Here is a 21,564-nt window from a genome sequence, read left to right on the forward strand (position 1 = left end):
CCTTGCCATTTCAGATTTATCTTTTGCAGTTTTATCTGATCACTGTGACCCACAAGGTCCATGACTTAAAGCTTTTTGTAATTTTCAACACGTATCCTTTGAGGCTTCTGTGCAACAGTCAATTAACTAATGACTTAACTTGTGTTATAGGTCACGTTCCCTGGAAACAGACCCTGAGAAGAGGGATCTGGGTGCACATTGATTTATAGACAGTCTGCTTTCAGAAGAAGACTATATGGGAGTTAGGGAAGCATAATAAGGGAGAAGAGCCAAGCAAGTATGCCATCTCCGGCAAAATCTAGCTCTGTGTCCTGATCCACACAGAGAGAGTGCTGGAGTATAAACCACACAACAGAGTTGTCCTTTCACACCCCAGCTAATCGCTGGGGGGTGGCCAGCAGTATGCTGGTAAACATGTATCAGTTAGCTCTGAGGTGGAGTGAACACTGATTTGTGGCGTTTTCCAGTTGTGGGGTCCATACTCCCACCAGGGCAGATTCAAGCTACCAATGTGATCTCACTGAATGCAGAATTGGGAAGAGAAGCACACAGCAGACTCTTGGGTTCTGCTCTATCACACCACTGGCTGTGGCCCACCCCTGGAGACATAAGTTACCTCCTGAGCCAGGAGTGTGTGTTGCCTCCTGGGCTCGGGACCGCCCATCAGCAGAGGTCACCTTTCTGAAGAAGAGAGGCAGCTATGAGACGTTGGTGGCCATTAGTCACAGCAGGTGGGGGACAGATGCCCAGGCCAGGGAAAGTGTCTCCTACAACTGGCCAGTGACCCTAGTAAGCCACTCAGCCTCCGCATCTCGACATGGCCTTTTTAATGCTGTTTCGTTCTTGCACATGTAATAATTATCTAGAATCGATGAAGATTTTGTTTCTTCATGAAAAATCCACCCTCCCTGTGCCCCAGCCCCCTAGGTACTTATTGAAATTGATAATGCAAGAGAAGAGTTAATGAAAAAGTCTTAAGAAAGTGATGATTATAAGTAAGAAAATGACTTCATAAGTGACTTGGGCTTCATAGTTATGTAATCTATAAGAGTCTGAATTGATCAGATATTTATGAATTTGGGGATTCGAGTTATCGAGACATAGTCATTGAGAATGTCAAGAATTTTCTTTGGCAGTGGTTCTTACTTTAGTGGGCCTCAGAATCACCTGGAGGGCTTGTGGAAACCCAGATCTTCCTATTCAGGGGTTCTAGAACAGGGCTGAGAACCTGCATTTCTAACCAGTTTCCTGGTGATGGTGATGCTCTTGTTCAGGGACACTTTAAGAACCACCATTCCATTGTGAAGCTGTAGTATACATATATAAATACATATTTTGTTTATTGTTAATAATCCATCCATTCTTCAATAATTCTTCCATAAATATATCACTTATTACTTCTTTTATATTTATCAACATCCAGAACATTTAATTTAAAAAATGAATGCAGGCCACATGGCCTTCTGTGAGAGTGATTGATAGCTTAGATAGGGAGCACAGTTTCAGTCAGAAACCTTGAAATGAATAATGGCCTACCCTTTCTGAGTCTCTCTTGTGGAGGACATTCGTGATTATGTATTCCAATTTTCCTGTTGGTATTTTACTGGCATTCAGACAATTTGGGGGCTGCTTCAGATGATTTAGAGGTTAACTTGCCTTCCCACTATTGATACTTTCAAATTAAGATATTTAGTCACGTAATTTTTTTGCCCTGTCTACATGTTATCACATTCACCAATGACAACAATTAAATTTAAAAATTCTCCTCAGATCGTCTCCCTCTCCCTCTGCCCCTCTAGCTCATGCTCCCTCTCTCTCTCTCTCTCTCTCTAAAATAAATAAATAAATCTTCAAAAAAAATTCTCCTCAGAATTTCCTGCTCACCATACTGAATAGAAGCAAGTACTTTACAGAGTTTCTGAAATCAAAGACCTTCAGAATAGTTGGGACTGTTCAACTTTTGAAAATTAAAACCTGCTTGCTAGATACGAATACCGGGTAGCTTATCCAGGAGTTCCTACATTTTATAACTTGTCACCCCATTGAGGTTCTGTGTTCAGGGGAGGAGGGTATATGTGTGGAGAAATGGAGACAGATGTGGGGTGACCCTGGGAGAGAAATGGGGAGGAAGCAGGAAGTAGTCTGAACTGCAGTGACTGGGGAAGGGGGATTTTTTTCCCCAAAGGTGGTACAAAATCAGTCCATTAAATGCCTGTGAAAAAAAATTCATTGTTGTGGTGTGGGGTGAGTGGTATATGTACAAAGAATCATGGGATAAATATAATAGAAACAAATGTCTTTAAATATGCTTTGATCTTAAACAAGAAACATTCCAAACAAACTTTCCCCTTTATTCTGGGTTCCTGGTGGGGGTAGGGGTGGGGGTTACATTAAAAGTAATTCCATTAATGTTCAATGTGAAATTGAAATAACTATGTATAAACCCACTCAAATCAAGTGTACATTAAATAATTGAGTTAACTGAATTAGGCAGGGTAAGCGCACATTGATTTTCAATGTTTTTTAAAAATTGGTCCACATATCATTGTTATGGTTTTGTTTGTAAACTTCAGTATTTATTAAGTTTCCCACAGTGTGTTCAGACCTGAAATGTCAAACTCTCTTAACCAGAATGAGGCTGGAGAATCTAACACTAAGATAGATTTCTATTTCCTTTTAAAGAATCGATTTTTATGGTGAATTTTTTCTCTTCATGCAGCGAAGAGCCTGCTGGTTCTGTTTCAAAGCACCCATGTTTTTAGAAGTCTTATTCCCTGAGATTCCACATTATTATGGACTCAGTGGGCTAATTTAGAACTTTTTCCTATCAGGCATTCAAATCCTATTATCATGATCTTAACATGGCATTAAACAAGTTGGTGAAGAGAATAAAGTCAATTTTTCAGCCATATATGCCAAAGTATAGTAATTAATTAAGTAGAAAAACTCAAGTGAATGTGGGAAGTAAGCAGTATATATTGTTTTTCAGAGCCAGTGGCAAACCAACACTGATTTTCATCTTACTTACTTATTTTCCTACTTTAAAACATTTTAACCCAATTTGGAATCTTAATTTAAATCCTACTAGGTCTTAATTAAATAATTCTCATTTAATCGCCCTGTGGTTTAAGGCTTTTGTGTGTCCCAAGGACAAGTAGGCCACATGCAACAACATTTCACCCACTTCCCCCTCCACTTGTCAGTTATATTTCTAGCAGGGACAGGGCTAAAGCCAGAGAATGGTTCATTGTTGTCAGCCTACACAAACCCAGGACTGGAATCGCCACAATGGTGACCCAATAGAATGGTAACTTGTGTGCATCCAGGAAAGCATAAAATTAAAAGAAATATAAGCTAAACAAATAAGCATAAGTTCCATTGACCCTTTGGCTCACACAGGCAGTAAAATATTACCTTTGGAAGCACCCTGACATTTTGTTATAAAGGTTGAAAGAAGACATTTCCAAGGTTGTCTCAGTGTTGAAATTGCCCGGGGGTTGGGGTTGAGTGTCAGATGCAAGATGGGTCTTAATGAAATCTGACCCACTTTGACTTTCAAAAAAAATCTTGAATTCTAAGTGAAAAGATTTTTTTTCAGATTTTAAAGCCTTTTTTCAACTGAAATAGTATTCTCCTTTAAATAATCAATACAGCATTACTCACACAGATTTTTGAGGATGCTAAGTCATACTCCTTTTTTGGAAAAGAAAAAAATCTATTACTATTAAAGTGTGATGTCTTTGTTACTTGAATACTAATCGCTTTTTTTTTTTTGAGAATGTGCATCTTTTTATTGTTATGTTAATCCCCATACATTACATCTTTAGTTTTAGATGAAGTGTTCCATGATTCATTGTTTGTGCATAACACCCAGTGCTCCATGCAGAACGTGCCCTCCTCAATACCCATCACCAGGCTAACCCATCCTCCCACCCCCTCCCCTCTAGAACCCTCAGTTTATTTCTCAGAGTCCATCATCTCTCATAGTTCGTCTACCCCTCCGCTAATCGCTTTTTTTTTAAAGCTAGGTTGGCCAATGACTTTGAGGTTTTTTTTTTTTTTTTAAATAACATTTAAGTATGTTGATTAGACAGCTTGACACTTAGACACATTTGTGTAAGTAGTAATTTATTCATCATTCACACATACTTAAGTGGACATTATCATGATAGCAGTTGTCAGAACAGAACACAACAAGCTATGAATTTAGATCTTATTTTAAGATGTGATCAGAAAAATTGGGAATATATTGAAAATGAAAACTCTCAATAATATGATGGTGAAAAACAGGAAAAACTGCGTCAACTCTTGGTTCCACTTAAGAGGCTAGATCTTTTGCACACATGTGTATGTATTGAGATAAAAGTAATAACCACTAGGTTGCCTGGGTGGCTCAGTCAGTTAAGCATCTGACTTAGTTTCAGCTCAGGTCTTGATCTCGGGGTCATGAGATAGAGCCCAACATCAGGCTCCACGCTCAATGCAGAGTCTGCTTGTCCCTCTCCCACTCCTTCTCTCTCTCTCTCTCCCTCTCCCTCTCCCCCTCTCTAAAATAAAATAAAATCTTTAATAATAATAATAGTAACAGCCACTAATGTATCTGGAGGGACAACGTGGCTTGCAAGTAAATACATGACTTTCCTTTTAGCCTAGGGATATAATGAAATGAAGATAAACCATTACAAAAAATTTAACCATCTAATTTTTAGACATGCTGTTGCATCAATTTTAATGAAGAAAATACATTTTATGTTCATTTCGTATCTCTTTTGTTGCTCTATTTGTAGGAAAGAAAGGTATTTTGGAAGGACTAAAACCATTTATTAAACTCAGGAGCTACAATAATCTGAAAAGAAAAGTAGACACAGAAGGGCATTTTACAGTCCTTTTCGGCCCTCTTCCACTTAATTATTTTTATCTCAGCTCTTCAAAAATTTATATTCATCTCTGGCTCAGTTCTGTTTTCGTATCTCTAAGTTGATAACAGTATGTTGCCTGGAAAATCAATTCAGCAAAAATTCATTTTGTTTCAGTAGTGAGTACCTTCCCCATGGAAGTAAAATTAAATAATTGTGCCCAGTATAAAGCAAACTAGGTGTAGCATATCACACAGGTAACCTCACAACCCTAGATTCCTCGATTAATTATTATTCATGCATGCCGAGGTAGCTTAATTCGTCTTAACAGCAAAAAAGTATCTCTCAGCAGCTACTACGTACAAGACCATACCATACTTTGTCCTGCATTTGCTTGGTCCAAAATGTGACATTCGGTAGCAATGGGTACGTTTTGACTTGGGATTTGTTTATTTATAAGCCTTGTGTAATAACAATCACCATTTAAATAAAATCCTAACCATTAGAGTTAGGTTGCACAGTTACAGGAACGTGGTCTCTTTTGTGCACTGCCATTTCCCTGGTGCTTAAACATTCCTTGGCATAAATAGGTGCTCAATAATATTTTTTGGAATGAGTGAATAAATAAACTTGCACAAAAGCATGGGACAAAATGGTCTCTTTCAGACACATAAGACCTGTACAAATTATTTTACAGATGCTTTGCTCCCATTTGCCACCATTCTAATTTGAGCCATTGTTACTTCTTGCCCGAATCTACAGGCACTCATTTTCACTCTTTTCTCCTTTCTGAAATGACCGCAGGCTTACACTGGTCTACCTGAGATTTTCTAGATGAACGTGCCAGGCCCCGGAAGAGCATGACCTTACTGTGATTCCCCACTTTATCTACTCAGGGAGTTGCTCCTGACCTGCCTCAGTCTCCTCTGTGTGACACAACTTCTCATAGCATGATTACAACTGTTCTTTCCATAACCCACGGAATGTGTATCTCTGGTCATGAATGTGAGTCTGGCAGGAGGCCCGTTTTCCCAGTGAGTAGTACACATATACATAGTACGTATATGCATACTACATAGTAGATATAACGTAAGTGGTTTCGACTGAGTAGTCATAAAATCTAACTAAAAGAGTTGCTGAGAATATGCCAATTCCCCTTTGCAGAAACCTTCATTATCTGGCCTGCAAAGGCTGCTCGTTCATACCCACCACAACACTGCTCCAAGAAAACACCCATGAAGGGCGCCTGGGCCACTCAGTCAGTAGGGTGTTGGACTTTTGATTTCGGCTCAGGTCATGATCTCAAGGTCATGGGATCAAGCCCCAGCCAGGCTCCACGCTGAGCTGAGTACAGAGTCTGCTTCAGATTCTCTCTCCCTCTGCTCCTTCCCCCACTTCTAAGTGCGCGCTCTCTCTTTCTCTGCTCACTCTTAAATAAATAAATAAATAAAATCTTAAAAAAAACACCCACGATTTAGTTTTCCACAACTTCCCTGTACTTCATGCTTCACCTTATTAAAGACTATTTGTCCTTCCCCAAACACATTAAGCTTTTCTACTTCTTACCCTTCGTTCAGGCTCTAAACAAGTATCTTCTCTCCTCTTACCATGCTTCCTCTTCCTTTACCAGTTTTACGTCTAGTTCAAGGAGACCTTCCAAAGGGACATGATAGAGGAAGGAAGAAAGACAGGACTCCCCCCGCTCCACCCCAGAGGAGTATTCGAAGTTAGCTCCAGTGCTGCAGCTGCCCGAAAAAGGATCTAAGTCTGTGGCTCTCAGGGATGAGCTTACTACCCTCTGCTTTGCAGAGTCTCCCTGAACCAGACCAGATAAGACCTTGTGTGACTTGGTGTTCCCCACGTTGCCTGACGCAATGCTTAACCAGTTGTAGGTGGAGTAAAAGAAGGAGAAATAGAGCCAAACTTCTCATTCATCTTTGCAACAGTCCTGAGGTGGCCATGTTCCTATCCCCATTGTACACTAGAGGAAATGCATGCAAATAGTTGTAAATGAATTTTTTCTCTAGTAGAAAACCCCAAACATGAGAGGGAAAGACAGAGTGAGAGAGAGGGAGACGCAGATCATCCCTCTTCTCAACCCCAACATCTATAAAGTAAATGTTGAGCAAAGTAGACAAAGGTATCTCTGTCTTTGAAGAGATAGCCTTCTATGCCAAGGCTCACCAGTTTAGCAGTAGAGCCCGGGTTGGATTTCAGCCCCCTTGGTCCGCTTGGGCCGAACACTCTACGACTACACATGGAAACCCTGGCTTGGAGCTTTGTATCTTTTCCTATATAAATATTCTTAAAGTTTTTATTCAGCCTTGCCACAGTGCCCTCCAGAAGACTATGCCAAGGTGTATCACCATCAGCAGAACATATTTTCCTTAAAGAGATTACTTCTCCTTTTTTCCCACTTGCTCTATTTCTCTGAAAACTCTCTGGTTGGCATCCAAAATGAGAATATGATGTTCTTGCTCAGAGGCTTAGAGGTATGTCAGAAATGAGCACAGGCTCCAACATAAAATAAATCGAGTTGGGACGCCTGGGTGGCTCAGTCGGTTAAGCGTCTGCCTTCGGCTCAGGTCATGATCCCAGGGTCTTGGGATCGAGTCCCGCATCGGGCTCCCTGCTCTGCGGGGAGCCTGCTTCTCCCTCTGTCTCTGTCTCTCTCTCTCTCTCTCTGTCTCTCATGAATAAATAAATAAAATCTTTTAAAAAAAAAAAGAAAGAAAAAAAATGCCTTTAAAAAAAAAAAAAAACACTAAATAAATCGAGTAACCGAGCTAAAGAATTCGGTTATGGAAGCTGAAGGACATAAGCTGGCTTCTTTTTTTAAAGATTGTATTTACTTATTTGACAGAGAGAGAGCACAAGCAGAGGGTGAGGCAGAGGGAGAGGGAGAAGCAGACTCCCCGCTGAGCAGGGAGCCCGATGCGGGGCTTGATCCCAGGACCCTGGACTGAGCCACCCAGGCACCTCTAAGCTGGCTTCTTTTATTTAAGAATTCAGTGTCAGATTTTTATAGGAAACTGTGGTGATGAAGTAATTTGAGAATAGCTGTTGGTCTGAAGTATTAGCAATTAATGCAAAAAGGCCTAATTCTCTTGATTGTTTCTTCTTTAATAAAATTGTATTGAGGGATTATCATGTGCTGGATCCAGGCATACCCTGGTGAAAAAAAATAATATAGAATTGCCTTAATGAAGATTAGAGTCTTGGGATGGGATAGATGATGAATTAATAAATAGGCAAATGTATATGCACTTTGAAATTGCTAACTGGGCCAAGAAGGAAGGGTGCTAAGAGGGAGAGATATAGGGAGAGCTCTCTTTAAACAGGGAAACCAGGGATGGGCTCATTTTCATGGTCCCATTCAGTGAGATCTGAGGTTCATGAATGAAAGCCAGCCGGGCAGAGAGTACAGATGTAAAAGTCCAGGCTGAGGGAATAGCATACACGAAGGCTCTAAGCCAAGAATAAGTTTGGTCAGTTCTAGGAACACAGCATTTTCCAAGTTCTTGTTAAAAATGCCTACATCTCTGGGCGCCTGGGTGGCTCAGTTGGTTAAGCGACTGCCTTCGGCTCAGGTCATGATCCCAGAGTCCCGGGATCGAGTCCCACATCGGGCTCCCTGCTCGGCAGGGAGTCTCTTCTCCCTCTGACCCTCCCTCCTCTCATGTGCTCTCTCATTCTCTCTCTCTCAAATAAATAAATAAAATCTTTAAAAAAAAAAAAATGCCTACATCTCAAGCCCACCCTGGGCCTACAGAATCAAAAACACTGAAGACAAGGGGCACCCGGGTGGCTCAGTTGGTGGGGTGTCTGACTCTTGGTTTTGGCTCAGGTCATGATCTCAGGGTCATGAGATCGAGCCCTGCGTTGGGCTCTGAACTCAGCTCAGAGTCTGCTTCAGATTCTCTCTCCCTCTCTCTCTCCGTTTCTCCCCCCACTTGTATTCTCTCTCTCTCTCTCTCTCAAATAAATAAATAAATAAAATAATCTTTAAACAAACAAACAAATAAATAAAACACTGGGGGCAGGAGCTTGTAGGCTCTGTATTAACGAATGCTCCGCAGTGACATTGGGGCACGCTCTTAGTGAGAATCCCTGCCTTACGGGGAGGTTTGAGCCTTGTAGGGAAAGGTGAGAGCAAGACGGGGCAGCAGCAGTAGTAAATGTGGACACAGACCGTGAACATTTTAGACTGTCAGATCCATTTGCAAATCCAAAAACCTGTTAACTGTAAAACCTAAGCTGTCTAAAATAACTCCCGAATTTGAATATCAATGTCCTTGTGGTTGATATTTTTAAAGGCTTATGGATTATTCCTTATTTTTAAATAAGTTAAACAGATTTCATTAACTGACATTTCACTTGATGTTTTGTCACATATAACTAAAATTTCTCAGATAGAAAATATTGGCATTTCTTCTGTTTCCTTAGCAGCCTAAAAACATGGCTTGCTTGAATGATTTATTTATACTCATTAGAGACCTTCTTATTTTAATTGTGCATATTTTGCATTTAGCCTCTGCAGAACACGCGTGATTGACCTTCTTATTTCTTTTAACTATGTCATGCAAAAGCTATGGAAAACTGGAAATGTTTTTGTTTTGGGTTTTTTGGTTTGTTTGCTTCTTTTTTTCTGTGAAGAGAAAATAATTAGGTTTCACAGTTAGGATTACAGAAATAAGTTTCCAAGGAAATTAAAGTCACTAGATGTGTACAACTTGTTCTTTTAAGTAGACACCTGTCCTTTGTGATCAATTCTGTCTTGTTTCTCATTTCTAATTTATATCTGTGAAGGCAAAAGGAACAACATGCATAAAAAAGAAGATAGGCATTATTAGTGTGGTAGAGCTGTAATTCAGCTCTTACTCTCAGAACCTTGAGGTTATGAGCTTCATAGTGAAGCCATGTCCGAAAAGATGAAGAATGACGATGGATGCAAATGAGAAAATGTTAAAAAAGAATTTATGCTTTTGTGTTCGGGTGTGCATTCTTTTTCCAGAAAATGAAGAGAAACTAGAGATCCTTTTTTCATAAAAACACGGGGATTCTTTATGGGAATAACACAGCACTTGCTATTCTTTGAGTGCCACAAATTTGGAACTGTGGTGTCTCTGAGGGCAAACCATAGCTAAAATATAATTACTGATAATTGTTTGGGAAATGAAAGCCCTGAATTTCTTCATGCCTACAAACTTCATATTGTTTTCCTAAAATCTGGGTGCCTTTTTTTTTTTTTAATTTAACCTCCCTCTAAGTCATCCTGATTATGCTACCTCTAGGTCATTAGTTCTGAGTTTGTTTCATTATTTATGTCCTTATTCTGTTTGATGGTCAAAAGTGGTCATGCCCAACTATGAAAACGTACAAGAATAGCCCTGAAAGCTGAACGCAGGGAAGACAATGAAAAGAAACAGCATAATATTTTGCCTTCAGGCTACCACAATAAAAACCGATGCTGGAATGGAATGCGGCCTCATCTCTAGTAAAAAACAGTACATGTTTCAATGGCATAAATTATTGTCAAGAATGTCTACCAGAGGCAAAAGTGGTATGAAAGGCAGAGGGATATAATTCGTCTGCAGACTACCCCTTATGTCTCAGCTCCATACACTCCCTCAGCATTTGGCAGAGATCACAGAGTTAGTATTATGGAAATGGTGGCCCGTCTCCATTTTGTTGGAGATCTATGGGATAGCCTCATAATGTTAGTAATTAGAGTTCACCTAAGAAGTCTCTTGCAAAAAAAAAGTGTCTGACCTCTGAAATCCAAGGGTAAAGGAGATTGAGGAACTGGATGAAGTTTGTCTATGTAGTAGATGCTGTAGGCACCCCAGCCAGATTCCTTCACTAAGCTGGTGCAGTCATCCCCCAGCAGCTCTGAGGGTTGGCTGCTAAAAGATTCATAATTGCACCCTTTTCCGGAAAACCTCCCTCCGGCAAAAGGAAGCCGCCTTGCCTGGGAAATAACACCATCCCTTTTCCCCTCAGACAGCCAGGGGGCAGCTAGTGGCCAAACACCGACTGACATTGGGGCAGAAAAGGACAACCACTTTGTCTCAACATGGAACCAACTGTGGTATAATTTGTGCTCCAGAGCTCCCCATGGGATCAAGCTGATGTTGGGCTCCAGCTAAGACCACATCCTTACTTAGCTTTTCTGTCCTGTCTGCCTGCCTCTCTCACTTCAGATCGCTCAGACTCTGCTTCTCCAAAACCCAGCCTAAGTCAGTAGGTATCTGAGACAAATGCTGAACCTCCACCCTGGGCACCACATCAGGCAGTGAACCAATCAGAATAAAGAGCCAAGAATTACAGTTAACAACGGACATCTCCAAGCCTGATGCATTTCATGAAAGACTTGCCTACATCTTGTCTTGTGTTTCTTTGTTATTGGTCCAATGACATTTCAGTAGCTCATGTGCCCCAGGTATTTTAGAAGCTCCAATAGGCTTCTGATCCTCTGGGCAAAGCAGCATATGGTCTTTGACCCTCTTGGCCCCAGTGGCAGGCACTCACTCCCCTCAAGATAATGTAGCCTTCCAGAAATGCAGAAGCTGCAAAACACAGCTGGGCTGTGCCTGCCCCCAATTCTTGGGTAACTGGGTTCTATGAGGCCTTCCCTGAGCCTCGCATAGGAGTTCTAATAACACTACTCAAGCCCTGAATTTGCAGGACATGATATCCATTTCCTCCCCCCTCACCTTCGTACTACTAACGCTGCGTGAAAATTCCTGGGACTTTTCCTAGTGCCTTCTCTTTGTAGACTGTTTTCCAGGGGTTTTGGTTCTCAAACATTTGTTCAATAAGGTTTCATTGTAGAGAGACATGCAATTAGTCACTATTTCATCTTTGAAGTAGTATTTGTGACGTAAATTTCTCCGCACAGTGTATATAGCCTTAGAATGGCCTTTCATCATCAGACCCAACTAATTTTGAATTTCTGGTATGTGATATGGGACTTCTATGAATTAGTAGGTTAAGATTTCAGGAAGAATGTTTAATGTCCCTAAGAAGGGAAGTTTTTCAGATTATCAGTACCCCATTAATATATAAATAAAACACTTTATATGTGTGTGCGTGTGATATGTATCATGTCACACAATTTATAAATAAACTCCTAGGTGGCATTGCTAATTCACACATCCCAGAGCCTCCTCCCCTCCTTGCCTGCTTGTGCAACTGCTCCTACTGTGGCCTTCGTTGGATTGTCCTGGACCTCCACCACTGACTCCCCTACTTTCTCTCCATCTACAAGCCTCATCTCGCTTCACTTCCCTCCTAATCCAGTTTAGATTCCATCGTGTTTTTCAATGACATTCCAGCTAAAATTTAAACTCCCTTGTCCCTGACAGAGACACCTGACATGACTGGATCAACTGCTTTCTCCATGCTTGCAAAGAACACTGTTGGAGGAGAAAATGGGGCGGGCAGGTTCAAGATTTCAAAAAAAAAAAAAAAAAAATGTTGGTCCTCGGCCTCCAATGGGCCCTTGACACCATCTAGCAACCTCGCTAGTTTCTGAGGTCAACCTCTGTCACGGTCTCTGTCACACCTAATTCAAATGTTTCCACTTACCCTGAATTCATGTTTTCATTCAACGAATATTTGTTGAACACCGATTTTATGCCCAGTCTGTTGCTTCATACTTCATAGAGGAATCAGAGGCCCTCAAAGTACAAGTCCCTTGACTTTTTTTTTCCAGTCCTTTAAATTGACCTTCTGTACCCAGCAGCATAGTCCCTTAACTATGAAGCCAAAGCTTCTCCCTCCAAAACAATGTTCCCTTGTTAATAGATCATTCCTTTCTTTTGTTGCAATATGGTTGATGACTAAAATCCTAAATCTGTATTTGAACAAATCTTTAACTACATAAGGATAAGCAACAATCTGACAACCAATTTAATTTCATAAAAAGAAGAAAAACTTGACATATCAGACTTATATATCATTCTAAATCAGTGCTTTTATATCTATAATCAGACAACATTTAATGAAGTGAAAATTCTGCCGGCATGAAACTAGTCATAATAAAATTAGACTTGGTTTGCTCTTTCATGGAGAACATATTCCAGATGTTTAAGTGATTCAAAGAAAACCCACAGTATAATGGCTCCCTTCAATGTTTTCTCACTCACTGCTTCCAAACTAGAATAAAATCTAATGAAATTCTAGTTGTATTTAAATAGCACAGGATATTGTTCAGAGTTAACCGTACTTTTTTGACATTTCATACTCGGTGCTCAATAATATGAACGTATATTTATATGTGTAATATTAAAAGCTCTAATGTTGGAAAGATAGTCAAACACAATGTGACATCCACTTAAATGACACAGGCCCCGTACTGAGTCTTTACATGGCATGGTGTCTTGTGATTCGGTGTTTAGGGACCCATACTTCTTACTCGGTACACTTCTAGGCATTGATAGTCTACAACAGCAGTGAGCCATCCTCAGGGGGTACGGAGCTGCCACAGGAACCTAGGCCAGATGCCAAAGTGGAGACTGACTCGGACACTCTCCCACCTCCTTTTTCTCTTCCTCTCTTCTACCTCCAGTTACCTTCTTTCCTCTGTTCTCATGGGCTTAGTGCCCTCATGATGATGTCTAGCTGGCTAAAGTTCTTCATTCTGCTCAGTCCCATCATGATATCCCCCAGCATGAAACTTCCCACCAAATGATTACTTTACCAACTGACCTTCTCCCCGCCCCCATCAAAGCTTCCTTTGATCCTGACAGAAGTGTAATCCAGATTAAACTAAACATATGCCTTCTGCCCCCCTTAGTTAATGATGGTACTAGTAATGGTAGCAGTGGTAGTCAAGGAGTGGTAGTAAACTTTATCATAGATTTCCTCTATTCCAGCTCAGAACCTAGAGTTCAACAGTTAATTGAAAAAGTCAGTTCAATCAGGGAATCATAAAAAAGTATGTCTTAAACATTTTATTCGATCTTAGTCAACCAGGATTTTAATGTTGTGTGAAGGTTTCTTCTTTAAGTGTAGATTCACTGATTAGACTTCTCCATAAATCACACTGATGATGAAGACTTTGTGATTTCCAGTTCCGGTTTCTTTCATGTAGACAGAACCCATCAGGAAACATGAAAGTCATTCTGAATACAGAACCCTTCTAAATTTTTCAGATTATTTTCCTAATCTTTTACAGTTGCCTTGCCTACACCCAATTCAACAATATTTACTTCCCTTGTTCTTTTTAAAGCACCTTTCTAGAGGGTTTAACCTGGTTTTCATAGAAATAATAGCTTATTTTCTCTTAGACTTAAATTTCTTTGGTTTGTGAAATCTTTAATTAAACTTTGTAATTGCAATACTAACTGGCAAAGACAGGTTTGAGACCATACCACAACCAACAACTCAACTAATGACAGCTGAAGGCCATGCATCCTGGCAGATAACTCTAACATTTTATTTAGAGGCTGTGAGAGGCCCCAATCACTGTGTTTCACAGAGGCATGAAGACTGGCTAATCTGGTGAGTCTTAAGTAAAGACCAGTTAAGAGAACGTCTACTGTAATTGCTAGATGGCGGGGGGGGGGCGAACAGAAGCCACCAGATTCCATGATGGTGGGGAGAGATGGGGAGAAGGAGAGTGAGTGTTCTGATTAATGATGTATACTGGACCCTAATTTTTTTTAAAGATTTTATTTATTTGAGAGAGAGAGAGAGCACAAGAGAGGGGAGGGTCAGAGGGAGAAGTAGACTCCCTGCTGAGCAGGGAGCCCGATGTGGGACTCGATCCTGGGATTCCAGGATCATGACCTGAGCCGAAGGCAGTCGCCCAACCAATTGAGCCACCCAGGTGCCCTGGACCCTAATTTTTAATCGCCTTCATCTTCCAAAACACCAATGGAGGATTAAAATCTGTGTCTGGGACTTTGCAGGAAGGAAGTAAAAATCCAAATATTCCAATAAAAGGCATTTGAACACATACATGATGTAGTCCAAAGGGAGCTGAAACCTGCATGTGACTGAGCCGGATACTCAATGGCTAAGAGGCATGCCGGTGAAGACGGATGATTAACAGACAGGGTTAGCCTGCAGTTTTGTCGGACTCTGCCTAGCTGCCGCACCATCTCTGCAATGCTTTCCTGTTTCTAGTTCCTACTCATATGATATTTATTTATGGTGCCTAGAAACAGATGTTACTCTCCAGAAGAGAATGCCTCCATTTTGTAATGATTGCCCTTGTCCAGGTTTCTCCATTGACATTTAGGAAATCTGTTTTCTAGGGGCACCTGGGTGGCTCAGTCAGTTAAGCCACCAACTCTTGATTTTGGCTCAGGTCATGATCTCGGGGGTTGTGGGATGGAACCCCGCACAGGGCTCTTCCCTCAGCAGGGAGTCAGCTTCAGGATCCCTCCCCCCACCCCACCACGCACCTTAGCACATGCACACACACATGCTCTCTCTCAAATAAATGAATAAATCTTTAAAATAAATCTGTTTTCTAACCTTTTATTACACAAAACAAAGTGATTATGGATCATTTCCTTTTAGAGATATGAATTTACATCGATGGATTTTACCTCCTTCCATGGGATCCTTTTAATCTCTATATTTATTTATAAGGCAAGGGAATAATATTACTGTCAATCCCTATAAAAACTTTCTCAGACTGATTCCTATGACATTCCACTGACATGAAGGTGAATAAAGATGAATACATCAGATAGGATTTTTTTGCATGTCTGTGGTCAGATAGAAAGATTTCTTCTGTTTTCCTTTATTTTTATTTTTTATTAATATATAATTCACAAACAATAAAATTCAGCCTTCAGGGGCACCCAGCTGGCTCAGTTGGTGGAGCCTGTGACTCTTGCCTTCAGGGTCATGAGGTTGGGCCCCATGTTGGGTGTACAGTTTACTTAATAAAACATTTTTTAAAATTCATTCTTTTGAAGTTGTGCTGCCATCACCACTGTCTCATTCCAGAACACTTTTATCACTCCCAAAAGACGCCCATGATTCTTTAATATAATATTCTTTTTTTTTCTAAAGATTTTATTTATTTATTCATTCATTAGAGACAGAGAGGCAGAGGCAGAGGGAGAAGCAGGCTCCCCGCGGAGCAGGGAGCCCGATGCGGGACTCGATCCCAGGACCCTGGGATCACGACCTGAGCTGAAGGCAGACGCTTAACCATCTGAGCCACCCAGGCGCCCTTTAATATAATATTCTTAATGCCCGTTTTTAAAAAACATTAAGTTCTATAGAGTGATTATCTTATATTACCTAAGAACTATATAAGAGTCTTATATTCCATACAATACCACATTTTAGTGGTGAGTTATTCAGGTTGATTTGACAGGACTAATGCCATTCTTATTTAGAATGTACATACTGGCTCCTTTTCTCTGGAGTGGGAGGGAATTGGAGAGTTATAGATGAAGTCAGTGTAAGCAGTGGTTTTATCAACATAGTGAACCAGAGAAATAACACCTACCCAGATCAAGCAAGTCAAAGCAGCGCATATACCCAAGTAAGTGATGTTGTCCTTGTGCAAAGACATTACATTACACAAACTGTTCTCCTAAGTGAGGGAATTTGTCCCTTAGAAATTGCTCATTGGAACATTTGGACATCATGCATCATGTTAAAGAACCATAAATGTCATCTCAATAGGGTAGATATGATGCATGGTAATATCCTCCCCATATCTGCATAGGGTCCTTCTACTCACCAGATTGTCGTGATGCATTGCATCAGAGAATCCCATTCTCGTGCTTCAGAGACAGCTGAGAAGCCCCATGGGAGCCTTCCTAAGTCATTGCTACAAGGACTAAATTACCAGACCAGGAAGTCATTCTTAGGGCTTGACAAAATACCCTAATCTCTAAATGAATCTACTTATTATGCAGTTGGTGTAAAGTATGAATGTAGTATTTCATGATTGAGTATATCTTTTTATTGTAAAAAAAAAAAAAAGGATCCATTTGTGGTTGTAAGATGAGTAGAATTCAGAATCTAGCAGTGTATTTTTTCTGTTACTTTGCCAATCCAGAATTACTTTGGAAAGGTATATAATATAATAGCTAAGAATATGTACTCTGGAGGCAAGCAACCCTGGCTATGTATCCCAAGTTCCTCAATTTTGACCCATTGAACCTTTGGCAAGATATAACCTCTGCAAGTTGTTTTCTCACATGTAAAATGAGAATTCTCCAACTACCAATCTCATAGGGTTATTTTGTAGGAATAAAATTATTATTATGTGGACAGAGCTCATCACAGGATTAGGCACCTAAGAAATGCTCTGTAAATATTAGTTATTATTATTCACCCATTCACAAATGTCCGTGGTTACAATACCACTGTAGTAGAGCAAACGTCACTAACACTGCACCCCAAACAGAACAAGATATCTTGTAGTTCCCATGTGTGTTTCTTTGCTTTAAATGTTCTCATTTTCCAACTCGCCCTTGACTATTTCACACAGGTGCTTCGAGGAGAAATTACACCTCTGAAAGAGAATGTCAGCTACGTCAATGACCTTGCTCGCCAACTCACTACGTTGGGCATTCAGCTGTCACCATATAACGTCAACATTCTGGAAGACCTGAACACCAGATGGAAGCTTCTGCAGGTAGGCACGTTATGAGCATTGCAGTTCCTTGTTTCAACAAGAGAATATATGGATAAAGCTTGTTTGTAAGGAACAAGAAAAGTAGTTTCTTCATGTGATGTTCTGGATAATATTTCGTGAATGTAGGGTATTTTATATTATTTAGTAAGTTCCTATATAAATGTTTTCAAACCTATTAGTAATAATTTCTGTAAACAGCTTAAAGTTAGACTTTCCTATATCTTGCAATAAATACGGAAAATAGTGCTGAATCATGATGGAAGGACTTATTTACTGTCATACAGTTACTTTGTACTATTATTGCTTGGATTCTTTAAACGTCTTTACCTCTGGAATCCTAATTTAAGCAACAGTCAATGGGAAGACATATTCTAAAATCTTTCTAAAAAGAACATCCTGGGCACCTGGGTGGCTCAGTTGGTTAAGTGTCTGCCTTCAGCTCAGTTCATAATCCCAGGGTCCTGGGATCAAGCCCCAAGCTGGGCTTCCTGCTCAGCGGGGAGCCGGCTTCTCCCTCTGCCACTGCCCCCACTCATGCTCGCTCACTCTCTCTCTCTCTCGCTCTCTCTCTCAAAAAATAAATAAATAATCTTTTTAAAAAATAATAAAAAATAAAAAGAACATCCTATCACAAACCTATATATGGAGGTTTTTCATAGCTTTGCATAATAAATATAGGAACCAGAAGCATGCTCAAGGTCACACTTACTAGCTGTGGGACCTTGGGCAAATTATTTAACCCTTCTGTGCTTCGGTCTTTTATCTGAAGAAAATGTGGATATTAAATGCTTCTAAAATACCAGTCTATTATTAGGACAAGTAAGTCAAAAGATGTGGAAAAGTGCTTAGAACAGGACTAGTTACATAGTAAATGTTGTATAAATTCTAGCTCTTGGTGTTATTGCAGTTATAATGGTTATTATTATAGCATACAAGTTTTGGAATCAAACTGACTGAATGACCTTGAAGTCATTCATCCTCTCTGATTGTCAGTTCTCTCATCTCTAACATGCTTGCTGTAATAGTAAACAAACTAATTCATGTAGAGTTGTTAATACAGTACCTGGCTCATAATAAGAACTCAAAAAAGGTAATGTGTCTCTATGTTCCCCACATGAGGGACACTGTGTAAATACCCTCAAACCCTCAAACTGATTTTACTGTAGAATTAGAGAATTGTTTTGTCTCCCTCTCCAGTTTCATAGGATGCAGACAGTATGCTTCTGAGGACAGAGAGGAAACTGAGTTTAAAAATATTTGTTTTCAGTGTTTTAATAGGAAAAAAATGATAAAGCAGATAACTTTTTGTATTGGCAGTCCATTTAGGGGTGTGATTGAAAGTCCTGTTGAAGAATTGCTAGATCTTTAATAAAAACAAGTTCCAAATTCAAGACCTCCTGAGATCTCCTATAATTTAATTCTTGTTGTGATGGATAGTTTTGAAATATCTGTATGATAGACTGGTATAAGTGGCATTGACTAAAGCAAGGCAATATAGTTAAGCAATTAAATGCCTTTCTATGTCTATTAGTTTCATAGTGGCTAAGTACTATTAAAACCTTATCAGCTTCATCCTTAGTATGTTTTTCACTTTAAGCATAAATAAGGAAAGTAATAAATGTCCAAGGAAAAGCAGTGGCCACATTTGTTCTCTTCAAGCACTCTTGAACTGTATCTTAAAATTTCTTTTAAAGAACCAAATGCTGGGTGCCTGAGTGGCTCAGTCAGGTAAGCGGCTGCCTTCGGCTCAGGTCATGATCCCGGGGTCCTGGGATCGAGTCCTGCATCAGGCTCCGTGCTCAGCGGGGAGCCTGTCTCTCCCTCTGCTGCCGCTCCCCCTGCTTGTGCTCTCTCTCTCTCCCTCTCTGTCAAATAAATAAATAAAATCTTAAAAAAAAAACAAATGCTGCATTTGCTTTCCGAATGTTGTATGAGATTTGTGACCATGGCACATAAGCTTACAGATGAGGTCAAAAGATTATGACTGATAAGGAAAGTTTTTAAAGATCAGTGCTAAACGAGCCATTATAGTCACATTCTTTATTTAGATGTAAAGTATGAGAAAATATTAATAGCTTAAGTTTTGCTCATTCCTTAAAATGAATAAGGACTTGGTTATAAATATAGGGAAGTACATGAAAGGAGCTGATGTAATAAAAAGAGGACTGGAGTGAATAATATTAGCCCTGACTTCAAACTGAAGCTCATTCTTTGACCATGTTATCTTGAAGAAACCTTTATCCTCCCTCAGCTTTAATTCCCTCATTTATAAAATGAGGCAATCCATTTGGTCTCAGGTCACAGCCAGCTCAATCCTATGATTCTGTATCTGGATATCTTGGTGGGGGGGAGGGGGGGTGGGGGAGAGATGCATATGACAAAATTTAGTTTAGAATCAATACAGTGGCTTCCTCTCTTCATGTTACAGACATGGCTCGTGGGGATTGTGTTTCTCCTTCTTTCATTTTAACTTTTAAATCCCTCATCCCAAGCCCACATATACACAGCTTTCTCGTACTAAACAGCTCGATGAGTTCATGGTACATGCTCTTGTTGTGGCAAATTTCACATGTTGCTATTTTTGAACATGACCTTAAGGATATGCTTGAAAAGTGTTTTCAGCAGAAAGCTGATAAATCCAAGGTTTGGGGTTGCACATAACTGAGTCAAGTGGATTCCATTTGTTTTCTGTGACCATAATTGTAACCACTCTGCCATATTATAAATGGTAGTCCTTGTTCAGAAAGTGAACAATGCCAAGAAATGAGGTTCACATCAAATAACTTCATCCCCTTGGCAGAGCAAGTCATATGTCCTGCTGACAACATTTTACCATTAGAAGAATGTATCTGACTAAAGAGTCACCCAACTCCTGTGAAGGGAAGCTGGAGCCCATCACAGTGCTATGTCAGTTAGGACATCATGATACAAAATTAGTACAAATTCACCTCTGCTTCTTTGTCTACTAAGACAGAGAAAAATTAAAAAATAGAGAGTTGGAGTAGTGGGAAGGCGCATATACATCTAAGAAAACCTCTTAACTTGGGGCAAAATAGTGTAATAGAAGAAAGAGAGTTACATAGTACCAGGCTATATCTACCTGATACCAGAATATCCTGGGTTTAATTAGACAATCCATTAATTTTTATTTTAAAAGAAAACCATGCTGGGTTTTTTAGCTGTGTGCAATATCAGTCAAAATGATAGAAACAGATAAACCATGTATATTTGACATCAACAGCGGAGTAAGACACAGTCACGATTTATCTGTACATAAAAATAGTGTATAGAGAGCTCTGAATTTATTTGGGATGCACAAATAGAAGTTTAGAGACATTGGTTTCCCTGTTTGAAACTCTGTAGGAATAAAATCCTATTTTCTGCCTCAGAGTGGACTCACTGGTTGGGATGTTTGTCCTAGACCACGTGACAATGTGTTTTGGGCAGAGGAAACCTATGCCCTTCCTTGTGAGGAGGAGTTTTCATGTGCATTCCCTTGTTTAAGCCTCATAGCGTTATGATGATGCCTTACTATTACGTATTATCATTATTCCCTTTTACATGTAAGGAGACTGAGACTTAGACATAGAATATGACACAGTCCCAGTCACAGTCAAGGTGTGAATCCTCTCTCCTGAACTGCAACCCCCCTGCCCCTTTTGTTTCCTCTTATCAAAGTCCTGTTTAGTTTGGACTTCACAAAGTCATACTTGAAAGCTGGTTTGGGCCACATGGGTATGAAATACTTCACTCTTTTCCTGCTTCTCCCCTCTTTTGAGTGACTCTCAGGGATATTAACTTTGAAATCTCCTTTTTACAAGCCAGTGGATTAATGAGCCCAGTTCAGTGTACCCCTTAAAAATCCCACATGTAGTTTGAAATATAAGATGTTAAAGCATTACATTCTTCGTTGTCTTTAGAACACAGCAACCGTCCTAAAATCAACCAAAAGTGATTTTAATGAATTAGCTCTTAAAGTGGAACCAATGCTAACATTTGACCCGGTAGAAATGAGTATCAAAACCAAATGGGAAGAAAATTAAACTGATGATAAACTTCTAATGTTGAAGCAATGGGTACATGTTTAGT

At 39.9% G+C, this 21,564-nt stretch overlaps 1 protein-coding gene across 1 annotated transcript in view; it reads left to right on the top strand.

Moving 5' to 3' along the window:
- The window catches only part of DMD (dystrophin), a 1,845,074-nt gene that overhangs the window by 1,520,500 nt on the left and 303,010 nt on the right, over positions 1-21,564 (top strand). Inside the window, exon 54 of the mRNA XM_081807964.1 lies at positions 17,329-17,475. Coding sequence (XP_081664090.1) covers positions 17,329-17,475 — 147 coding nt within the window. The remainder of the gene's footprint in view (positions 1-17,328; positions 17,476-21,564) is intronic.

The sequence above is a fragment of the Leptonychotes weddellii genome, chromosome X (genome assembly GCF_054177405.1).
Source record: "Leptonychotes weddellii isolate Sample4059 chromosome X, ASM5417740v2, whole genome shotgun sequence".
Lineage (NCBI taxonomy): Eukaryota > Metazoa > Chordata > Mammalia > Carnivora > Phocidae > Leptonychotes > Leptonychotes weddellii.